The sequence below is a fragment of the Haplochromis burtoni genome, unplaced genomic scaffold, assembly GCF_018398535.1.
Source record: "Haplochromis burtoni strain Fernald_Lab_line unplaced genomic scaffold, NCSU_Asbu1 Contig_54, whole genome shotgun sequence".
NCBI lineage: Eukaryota > Metazoa > Chordata > Actinopteri > Cichliformes > Cichlidae > Haplochromis > Haplochromis burtoni.
This window is the reverse complement of record NW_024582415.1, coordinates 1362906-1375114: the sequence shown is the minus strand read 5'-3', so window position 1 is coordinate 1375114 and position 12209 is coordinate 1362906. Positions and strand designations below refer to the sequence as shown.

The following is a 12209-nucleotide window of genomic DNA, read 5'->3' as shown; positions in this document are numbered from 1 at the left end:
CATTTCTGGAGTCACTGTAACCAGATACCAGTGAATGGCTGTGGAATTAAATCACTTACACAGTAAAGATGATATCTTGTAATTTATTTTCTTCTTTCTTCTTTCCCCCCCTGAGGTAGGTTAGGTTGTAATAATCTTTCCTGCAAAAGAGAGCTGTAGTAATGTCAACACAAGAGACATTCACTTCTAGAAGAACAAGCATAATGAGCCTCTGACTAAGAGCAAACCACAAAAAATAATGCTAAGACCCTGCACAGGAAGAGTGCAAAATGTCACGACATACCACAAGTGTCATCCATGACAACGGGCAGTCTCAATTTGTTAGTTAGACGTTACCTTAAATGCTGCTGTTCTTTCATTGCTGTCTGCTGATGACAACCAATTAGCTGCACTGTGAGTTGAGAATAGTTAAAGAATAAGAATAACTTTATTGATCCTAAAGGGAAAGTAACCAATCTACTTAGCCCTCTAAATACATCTCAGCATTACTGTAACATGAACAGTCCGAAAAAAGAAAGAAAAGCCGCTGCAACTCTGAAAGTCTCCATGTGTTCAACAACTGACATATATTATGCCCCTATCATGGTCTAAACCAGTCAGAAATAGTGAGGGGTGGGACCTCTCTAATTAGCCGCAGTCCAGATATTCCTGTAGTCCTTCGTGTGTACGTTTGAAAGTGCAGGCAGATAGATAGAGGTGAGTAGCTTGAATAAAGAGAAATCAATTCATTAAATCCTGAATCGACTTTTAAATATAAATGTATTTTGCCAGAAACGCCAGAATCTCAGATTAAAGCTCACAAAACTATTTCAACAACGTAAGCACAGAGCGCGGATGCGCGCTTTGTGTTTACATCCTTTTTGCGCTAGGTTTTGTCTCTCTTTAACCAAAATTCACTGAACCAGCAGCAAAAGAAGATTCAAACTACGCTTCACATTTGATAAATGTCGTCATTAATTCTCTCTTACTTTTGCTGTTTTGCTTCCACCACGTTAAAATCATACTTCATGCACAGCTCTCTCTCTCGCAGTGTACTTTAAGAACAGTTTCCCATCGCAAACGGGTCATCAGAGGAGGTCGATGTGATGATTACAGTTTTTTCTGATTGCTTAAGCACATTTTTTGTAACTATTGGCTAATTTTGCAAAACTCTTCACACAAATAAGAAAACCTGTCACCCAATAATCAAAACATTGTAGTTCTCTTGCAAAAGCAAACACAGCTAGATTAACTCTTCACACCTTCGTAAAAATGGTGTTTCCGTATCAAACAGTACACACAAGCCATCATCTACTAAGCACACAATGCGCCAACTGCACACTGATGGTATGAATACAAAACACATCTGGCTTTTGCTTTCTCTGTGCACAAGGTAGGCTATGTCAGTTTGAGCTCATACTTCTGTCATAGATCCATAAGCATAGAGGGATCCAAACTTCAAGTACTGGTGTTTATTCAAACACATCAAAACAAACACAAGTGTTTATTTCCAAGTATAGGATTATTTGCAATCGCCATAATGACTATATGGGTTACTTGGTCTGCAGTGAACATGCTTCCTCTGCCCCCAGCATCTGGTCATCTAGCAATTCTGTAAAGTAACAATTTCAGTATTTTTACATCAATGGTATTGGTGTGTTTCTCATTGGCATATGGCAGTGCTACAAATCTTTGTGCGAAGTGACTGTACTAACCGATTCTCATTTCAAGATGTCCTTATGGTCTTGCTCAGTGTAGCGGCTCGAGTTAGGCTGGACCCGTTGGCCAGCTACCCTCAGGGTCATTCCACGGTTGATTACATGGTCCACTATTGTAGCTCTGATGTCATCAGCAATTCTATTTCTTACTCTTCCTACCCTTCCTCTCCCCCCTCCTCATCTTCCTCTCCCCCCTCCTCATCTTCCTCTCCCCCCTCCTCGTCTTCCTCTTGCTCCTCCTTGTCCTTGTCGTCCTCTTCATCCTACTTCTTCACCTCCACGTCCTCTTCCTCGGCCTCCTCTACTTCTCACTCTTTCTGCTCCCTCCATTGTACTCCGCACACACAGCTTACCTGTATTATAGTGCTTAGGCTGATTGCAAAGTGAACTAATTATCTAAAAAAGTTTTCACATGTGAAAGTGTGCCAGACAGTTGGCAAATTAGTGTTAATGATAGCCATACATGTGTATACTTTTGCTAGGAGTGTGTTGGAAATTTGGTAATTGAGTGTTGTGCAGTGAATTGTGCCTACAGTTTTGCAAAGTGTGTGTTACAAAATTGCAAACTGAGTGCAAAGCAGTTTTTGTGCTTTTAGTTTTGCAAACTCAGTGAGTGGTTTTGCTATAAGTCTGAATAGTTTTAGAGATTGTGCTACAGGAATCACAGTTAGGGTTTAAGCATTCAGAAAAAACTGTATTTAAGTTTTTCTCAAATGCTAAAACACATGTCACAAACGTTACCACCAGGTCCCCCAATGTCCAAACACAACACCCTTCTCTAAAGCTACATAAACACAACCACACCTTCCCACTGCAAAACTCAAACTCCCACACCAAGAGAGCAGCTCGAAGCTGTCAAAACTGTAAACACTATACACAGCATTACACACTACAGCAAAACAATTGAAAACACAATGCTCAATTTGTGAGAAGGTTCTTTGTTTCATAACTGCCAATGCATATTTTAGAAACTATACAGTAACGGATCGTCGTAGATCTCTGCAGAGGATTAGGCATTTAGATTTGTGAGTTTCATATGAGTAGTATAAATCTATAGAAAATCCTGCATGTACGTACACTACTGTAACACAACTCAATGCAAAAACAGAATCTATTGCACACAACAGTAATCTTGAAAACATGAACAGGGTGTGAAGTTTTTTTATTTACGTTATTCACACCACACACACACCACAATCACTGTGCGGCATCATGTCGCTGAGCTGTTGCTCGCATCTCGTCCGTAATGATGGTGCGAGGTTGTCTTGCTCTCCCTCCTGGACCTTCTCCTCTCCCATGTTGGCCTTCTCCTCTTCCTCGTTGGTCGCTCCTCTTCCTCCTCTCATTTGAACTCCTCTTCCTCATTGGCCTGCTCCTCTTCTTCCAGGGCCAGCTCTTCTCCCTCCTCTGCATCAAATTCCTCTTCCCCTGACTCTGCCTTCATCCATTGTGTTTGTTTGGACATCTTCAGCATACTGTGCACTCTGAACTTGCTTTTACATGTGGGTACAGCATTAGCAACAAGTGTCTTCAATTTTGAGTCATTGTGTGTAGTGAATGACGCCAGGTGTGTTCCCTGTGTTCAAAGATTGGTGACTGTGGCAAGCATTTTGCATCACATGGGCTTTCATTTGAGAATATGAGCAGAGTTGTTTTGCAACATGTGTTTTAGCAAGGAAAAATGTGTTTAGATTTATGAGTACAGAGGGTTGTGTTTTGTGAATTGTGTCTTCATGTGACATGTGTTTATGGTACTGGAATATGGTGGCTACATTTAGTAAATGTGTTTAGACTACTGGTCATTTGGGTTACAGGATTGGCTTTTGTGTTTTAACATTTGAGAAAAACTGTAATTGTGAACCAAGAGTCCAGCACTTTAAACACAGGCACTTTTTCAGTAACTTGTTGACAAGATTGTTATTTAATCATTTACAGACAATATTGTCTGTATGGACGGCCCAAAAAGTGCACATGTAAAATGTAAATGGTAAATGGCCTGCATTTGTATAGCGCTTTTCTAGTCCCTAAGGACCCCAAAGCGCTTCACACTACATTCAGTCATTCACCCATTCACACACACATTCACACACTGGCGATGGCAAGCTACATTGTAGCCACAGCTGCGGTGTCAAGCGATGCGCTTGAAAAATTTGGCTGCGCCTAACTTTTAGGCGCACCAGCCCTCTGACAAAAAGTTAGTCTAGAGGCCTGCTCTCATGTGCTTTTATGTATGCTAGGGCACGCTCCCAATGAGATGACAGAGGGTGTCCTGGGGGGGTCTCCTACAAGAGGTGACCAGGGCATAACTGGTTTCATGGACAGTCTGCAGCGTAACCTGGTGGTGTCAGATGTACCTAAACAAAATTTCCCACAGCTGTTCTTTTGAATTTAGGTCAGTCGAGCGTTGGGGGCCAGTATCAGTTTCTTCATCCTCTTGGATCTCTTGCTACATGAGGCCTGGCATTGTGGTTCACCAGGAGGAACCCAGGACCCACTCGGTCTATTTTGTCACGGAACTGGGTTTGCGATCCAGTGTTTTGTGTGTTTTCGTTTTATTCTTTGATTATTGTTATTTTCACGGTGTTTCCTGGTTTATTTTGAAAGAGTCTTGTGTGTCTTTATCATTGTTTTTTGTTTCACTTCCTCTGTGGTGTCATTATGTTCGTTCTAGTCAGCTGTTTCCCCTGTGTTTCCACTTCTTCTGATCACCTCCTGTGTGTATGTAAGTCCCCTGTCTTCCTTTGTTGATTGTCAGGTCGTCTGTTTACCATCCACGTCTCATCTTAGTATTCATAGTCTTCATTGTGGTTTCATAGTTTTCATTGTTTTCATAGTTAGTATTAGTTCTTTCCAGTTTAGGTGTTAGTTTAGTTCTCGTCACTGTTCATGTTGTTTGCACTTTTCATCGTCAGCCCTAATGAAGGCTCGCTTTCGTTTCCTCTCTCAGTGTCTGCATTTGGGTCTATATTCAAAACACACCAGCGTACCCCACTGTGACATATTTATTGTGTTCAACAGACTCAATAAACTGATTGGCAAAGCCAGAAATGATGTGGGGATGGAGCTGGACTTTCTTACTGTGGTGTCAGAGAGGCAGACGCTTTCCAACATAAGGACAACGCTGGACAATACCTTGCACCCACTCCATAACGTGCTAGCTAATCACAGGAGCACATTCAGCGAGAGACTGAGATTACCCAAATGCACCACTGAATGACATCATATTTTTACTGTTTTACTGTCACTCAAGTTCATATGTGTGTGAAGGTAGACAAACAAATACTGTTGGCAATACAGTGTCGATCAATTATTAGTAAACAGTACAAACATAAACAAATTATTTTTTAGTTTGCTTTACACATTGTCCAAACATGGTTTTTGAATAGTAACTTAAAAAAAATTAAGTCTCAGCTGTATCCTGCTGACCAGCCTACACATTTCTCTCAATTGTCCCATAAGTTTGAATGAGTGGTGTGTGATAGAGACACGGCAGGTCCAGAGAGTGTTAGGCAAAGCCATCGTTATTGCACACTCGGCTGCACCTCTCAGCTGTCAGCCGCACATTCATCACACCACAACTCACAACAACCCCTGCTTCCCCGTGTTTTTAACACGGCAGGCGTGATTGCGGATGCCGTGCAGGTGGGTCCGCACGGCACCACTGACCATGCCTCACCACAGATACTATTTCATGAAATATGGACGTTTTTAAAGCACAGAATGAAAATTACAACAATCTAAGTTTAGTTTAACAGTCAAGCCAAGGACAATGAAGTATTCATCCATGGGAAATACACCAAGTCAAATTTCTCACGGTCAAAAGGTGGGTAAGTATATGTGTGTGTTCTTGTTGTTGTTGTTGTTATTGGTGGTGATGGTGAATGGGGTAAGGTTGGTAATGATATATTTGATCACAACCTTAGAATTGTTTAGGAGCCCACTTTGCTGACTTGTTAATTTCAGTTGTCAGACCACATCCTTTCAGCTCTCTGTATAAAGCTGAGCGTCACGGTATCAGTGCATTCAACATCTATGAGAGACAAAGGGCAAAATGTTCTGCCAGAGTTATTTCAGTGTTTTCGTTTCATGCATGCTCCTCGTGATCATCCAGCCAGGTGATTAATATTTTATGTGGTACTTTAATTTACCTGTAGACAATTTTCTCATTCATTTAAATAAGCAGAATGCATACTCGGCATTACAAAAGCAGTTGGTGAAGGGTATTTGTTTCACTCATCTGTTTTTGACTGCATCATCTGCTGAATTTGTTATGTGATGGATATTTTCTTTTTGTTTTAGGTGGTGGGTCTGAGATTATTGGAGGGAAAGAAGTCGAGCCACACTCGTTGCCTTTCATGGCCTATGTGGAAAGCAAAAAATCTTTCTGTGGAGGGACGTTAATCCATCCACAATGGGTCCTGACTGCTGCCCACTGCAAAGAGTAGGAATGCTTCACATTATTGTAATATTTATGTTTAACTGACGGTGTGAAAGATAATACATAAAGAGATTTCACAAGAGATCAGAAGGAAAAAGTCTTTATTATAATTATTAATGTAAAAATTTTTGTTATTTTTTTATTTATAGATTGTCCATATTCTTGTAGTAATTAATATCTTCACAGAGAATTTTGCACTAGTCATTGTCATATTTTTTTTTTTTGCATTTTTTAGAATTTCTTCATTTCCTTATCATAGATACAAATCAAATTGGCATCAAACATATTGTCTGTTGTTTTTATAGAAAAGCCTGCAAAACACAAGTAGATTTGTCTGCATTGCACATAAATATTGATGTTGGCCATAATCCAAATGAGAAAAAAAAGATTAAATGTTTATCTAAACAGTGTGGTAATCACTGTTTAGAGACTGCACTCAGAAATTTCATAACTGAAAAATGTTATATCATTGAAATTCTTTATTCACCTGGAGGAAGACACCATGCAGCTTTATCTATGTCTCTAAAATAACCATAACCCAACTATATACAATAATACACATATAATGAAATAACTGTGCAGCTATGATAATGTTATAACTGTTTTATTTAAAAGGGTTAATCTGACCTATTAATCTTTTTTATAAGTGAACTTTCACTAATACATTTTTTTTTTCTTCTACAGTATGAGTAAAGTGACGCTGGGAGCACACTCGATCAAGAAAAAAGAAAAAGCTTCTAAGCAGGCCCAAAAGGTTGATAAATGTTTTCCTCATCCTGACTATTACCAGGGATCCAGGGAGAATGACCTCATGTTGCTCAAGGTAAAGTGATCATTCATTGTCTGAAACCAAGTTAAAAAAAAAGATTCATTTATGTGAATACGTTTGTTTTTAATCTTATATGATGTATTTCTGTGTGTGTGTATGGATAAATCAATAAATCGCTGTGCCTATTTATACATTTTCCAAGCAAAATGTACAAATATGTCACGGCGAATGGATCCGACTCAGGCTCAGACTGGAATCACAAGTTAGCAGTTCTTTTATTTACACAAAACACCAGGTGCAGAATATATATACAGATGGAAGGAAAGCCAGGGGTTCCAGTGGTCTACCGGGTAGGTTTAGGGGAAAGAATCAGATCCTTCTCACTCGTTCGCTCTGTTTGAGACTTCCACATGCACGCCACTCCAAACTGCCAACATCCACGTTTAAGTTTCCACGGTTTGGGAAGTCTAAGCACAGAGAGACGAAAGTCACAAATAGGTTCATACACAAGCACACTAGAATTCACCGAGCTGGATTTACACTAACGTATCAAACTCAATAGTCCAGCGATGAGGAGCTCAGAGCCACTGCTTTAAGAAGTGGCCCGAGATTAGGAGCAGGTGCGTGGTCCAAAAGCAGAAGCTTGGAGTGAGCTCCACCCAGGCAGAGCAGTGAGAGAGCAAAACCAAAACACATGTAGCCTTGCGGGGCCGACCATGACTAAATAAATGAGTGGTGTGTCAAGACTGTAGCACAGTGCTGTATATATACAAAATTTAAGGCCAGCTCTCTAAAGTTAATATAGTCATTATCAATATCTTTCTTTTTAATTTTGTTTCAGTTGAAGAAACCAGTAAAGCAAACCAAGACAGTACAATGGCTCCAGTTAGCCAGAGTTGTCAAGGACCCTCCAGCTGGAAGCAAGTGTCTGGTTGCTGGATGGGGAAAAACTGAAAACAAGAAAACATCAGATGTTCTCCTGTCTGTCAATGTGACTGTGGTCAGTAGACAGACATGCAACTCTCGTGATTATTACAACCACAACCCAGTTATCACCAGTGACATGATATGTGCTGGTTCAAATAGTGAAAAACAGGCTGATACCTGTCAAGTAAGTATATAGAAAGTATGTAAGGAAGTAAATATCTATATTAAAATATCCATCCAACTCAACACCTTTTTGTTCTTTTGTCAGGGCGATTCAGGAGGACCTTTTGTGTGCGATGGCGTGCTGGTTGGCGTCACTTCTTTTGGAAGAGGTTGTGGTATCATTAAAAAACCTGGAGTCTACTCGTTTCTCTCAGAGAAACGGCTCAAGTGGATCAAAAAAACAATGCAATCCTCAGAAATGTTATGAACCCACAGGTGTCAATCCATACAAGCTGAGCAAGAAGCAAATCTTTTCTTTGATTATAAATGTCCATGCTTTTAATGTAGATTGCTTACTTGACCATTATCCATTTTATCATTTCATATTCTATTTTCTGATATTTCAGTTTCTGTTAGCTTGATGAAATTCTCTTTCATCTATGAAAAATGTTTTTTGAGCATGCTCTTTTATGTTGATTTTTTATTCCATCTATCTTTGCTTAAAAACCCCCATAAGTTTGCGGGGAAAGCCTTGTGGAGGAGACATAAGGACCCAGAATGCAGGCAAGGCTGAGATGTGAGTGAACTTTGTTGCAGGAGGGTGACATACAACCAAAAGTGAGGGTGCAAAAAACAGAAGTAAGAAAGACTCTCAACCGAGAAAACTAATGAAACAAAACTCAAACCTAAATTTGCAGGAGAACATGGGGAAAGAAACACAGAATGAAGCAGGGCGGTAAGACAGCATGGAGGGAGACAGACAGACCAGTAACAAGCAGGATAAAACACAGGGTTTATATACAGACAGGAGCGATCAGGGAATGAGAAACAGGAGGGAGACACAGCTGGGGTAAATTATACATAACGAGAAAGGGGAAGCAAAACTACACTCACTGCATGTAGGACGGGGACTATCAAAATAAAACTGGAAACGAGACAATTAAAAAGACGAGGACTTGACACTGAGAGACAGACTGAAAGAATATGACACATGGAGGAAGACAGTGACTTAAACTAGAAACCAGAACAGCAAATAACATCAAGAGAACACTGGGAAACACCAAGGACCATGACAATAAGATATTTTTATAAACCTTCTACTTCATAATATAGCTGGAGGCATTCTCTCTTTCTTTCATTGTTTGTAACTCTGTCATCTTTTTACTCCTATACATACACCACAGCAGACAAATGCTAGGTTTCTATACAGGAAGAGTGCACAATTTCCCCAAAGCCCACTAGACTATGACTAGGACTAGGACTTACTCAGCGTGCACATTTTCAGAGGACATGCCAGTACTACGTTCATGATCTATATATATCATATATGCCCCAACACTCTTTCAATTATCATTTCAAGGCCTCTTTTTTTCCAAATAACACAATGTAGTTATTATTCATTATGATACATTTGACCACAGGTGTTAAATTAATATTCAAGGTTTTATTGTTTCATGTGTGGTGCAACACCATGTGATACATAGCTACTAATCAAAAAGTGATGTGTTATGTGGACCCATGAATATAAGTATTGATACATTTGCAGAGGAGCAGGACAAGTTGACTGCAGTAGAGAGCAGCACAATGATAATTTTATTCATAATGAAATCGATTTTGACAGGAGCTTTCTAAACCAAAGTTAGAAGGTGCTTCACTTAATTTACCAAAAACTGAATTAAAAACATTATGAAGAAAATGAAAATTCATAACACAAGAAAATACACAAACAAAAAAAGCAAATACAAAAAAAGATGAAGAAAGCAGGGAAGAAATTTTGAGATGAGAAATATTCTACAAAAGCCAATCTCTACAGGTGGATTTTTAAAATTTGATTTGATTGTTTTCCATATATGTGTAACTGACTGTGCTCACCTAACAGTAAGAGGATGTTTGTGCCACAGTCTTTTAGCTATTAGAGTGAAAGCACAGTCCACCTTTGCTTCAAGTATGTGAACTGTCCAGCTGTCCAGTTAGAGTCTGTTGGTGATAGCGACCGAGTTGTGGTCAGATGTCTACGCAAAATGATTGTGGGCAATAATCTCAAAGTAATTTGGGGCTTTTTAAATAAAATATATTTATATTAGGGGCTTTTAAGGAATAAGGTGCTGTTAAAAAAGACCAGTTGAAGACATGTAGTAATTGTTCTCAGATCAGATTTGAATCCAGGCTTCTGTATCAATCTTTTGGCAAACAGGCACTGTTTATCTTGCTAAAGTGGCATCCTATTTTTTGAACTTATTATCATTTCTTTGAATTTGTCTTTTTCTAGTATAAAATTATTTTATAGCATATATTTTATGATATTTTAGTTTTTGTTCACATTTTTTATTTATCTATTTATAAACTCTGTACATGTTAGTCCTTTCCACTTCAGGTATCAGATGGCACAAACATTAAGAGGAGTGATCCCTTAAAAACCATTTTAGCCTCAGACACAGTCACTGTAATTGTTGACGCATCATTGTTTGGCATTTTTGCTGTTGTTACTGCAGTAACTGCATAAAAGTGGACGCACATAGCTTCCAGACTTGAAAGCCAATCCAAAAGTGCTTCAAACCTGCATTTTTTCTGATGGCCAGCAGGCGGTGACACCTTTGTTTACAGGGGCAATTATCAGTTTGTTAGTGCATATATATATTCTTAAATTCCTGTATATTTTGTTATACTTTAAGGATGTTCAGTTTATTAGACTGAATCATGTTGGAATGAAACAAAGTTGTCATGTTTTCACCTGAATTTTATTTTACATTTGATTAAAAAAATATTTTTTCCAATTTGAATGTAATACATCAGTAATGTATGAAACTTATACTATTGTATTACATGTATTAAATGTATTACATGTGATGTGTAAAACACGTACTCCACATGTAATGTGAAACAGTTGTCACAGGGTGTTCATTTCAGTCATCTGTTCTTGAATTCATCATGTGATCATTTTGTTATGTGACTGGATATTTTCATCTTGCTTTAGGTCATGGTTCTGAGATTGTTGGAGGGAACGAAGTCGAGCCACACTCACTGCCTTTCATGGCTCGTGTGAGAAGTGCTCGATTTATGTGTGGCGGGATATTAATCCATCCACAATGTGTCCTGACAGCTCCCCAATGCAGAGAGTAGGAATGTTTACTTTCTTAAAATTTCAAAATATTGCAATATTTATCTTTAAGTGACTGTGTGAAAGATGATACATAAAGAGATTTAACAAGAGATCACAAGGAAAAAGTCTGTAAGACATGATTTGATCTGACAGCTTGGCAGATTAATGAAAATAGCAAACACAAAATAATCTTCTTTAAAGGTATTTTATTTTACATTTGGTTCAGAACTGGAATAAGAAAGTAGATACTAAACTATGTCAGTTTATTTTGCCCAGAATCTTTTCAAGCATCATATAAAATGCTTTATTATAATTATTAATGTAAAACTTTATTATTATTTTTCTATTTAACCTTTATTTAACCAGGAAGATCCCATTGAGATTAAAAGCCTCTTTTTCAAGGGAGACTTGGCCAAGATAGGCAGCAGCAAGTGTCTCACAGTTACAAAAATTACATAATTAAACACACATGCAAAAATAAATAATTAAATAAAAATAAAATTCAAATAAAATAAAATAAAAATGACAAACAATCTAATTAAAACACTTGCATGTTATGGACTTGGCCTCAACGATTCTTAGTTTTGATTTAAAAGCACTAAATGAAATGAATTCAGTCATTTTCCAGTAGTCACGCAATTCGTTCCAAACCAAGGGTGCTAAATGGAAAAAAGCTCTTTTGCCAACTTCAGTTTGGGCAAATGGAACAGAAAACAACAAGTAACCTTGCGGATGAAGAGAATAACACCCAGCAGCTTTCATTGCAAGCAGGGAACATACACAGGAAGGCAGCAATCCAAGCATTGCCTTATATATAAAACTGTATAAATGAGAGTTCCTCCGACTGGTCAAAGCAGGCCATCCAACCTGAGAGTATAACTAAGGTAGGATTTATGGTTAGTGACGAACCTCACAGAAGTGTGATACACAGTACCAACCATTTGAAGACATTGAGCAGAATCATTCATATATAGAACATCTCCATAATCCAGCACAGGTAAAAATGTTGCAGCAATATGCATTAAATGAAACACAACTTACTTTTGAAAATAAAAACTCAGTTTAAACTTCAGTTTTTTCATGAGATTCTCTATATGTGGTTTGAAGGTGAGCAAG

General features: G+C 38.4%; 1 protein-coding gene across 1 annotated transcript; it reads left to right on the top strand.

Moving 5' to 3' along the window:
• The first annotated feature begins 5693 nt into the window (after nt 1-5693).
• Nucleotides 5694-10717, top strand: LOC102304047 (granzyme K-like). Its single transcript, XM_005924525.2, has 5 exons — nt 5694-5812; nt 5997-6138; nt 6820-6958; nt 7746-8015; nt 8100-10717. Exons 1-5 carry the CDS (start codon nt 5749-5751, stop codon nt 8259-8261), a joined length of 777 nt encoding a protein of 258 aa, XP_005924587.1. The 5' UTR covers nt 5694-5748; the 3' UTR covers nt 8262-10717.
• The last annotated feature ends 1492 nt before the right edge of the window (nt 10718-12209 follow it).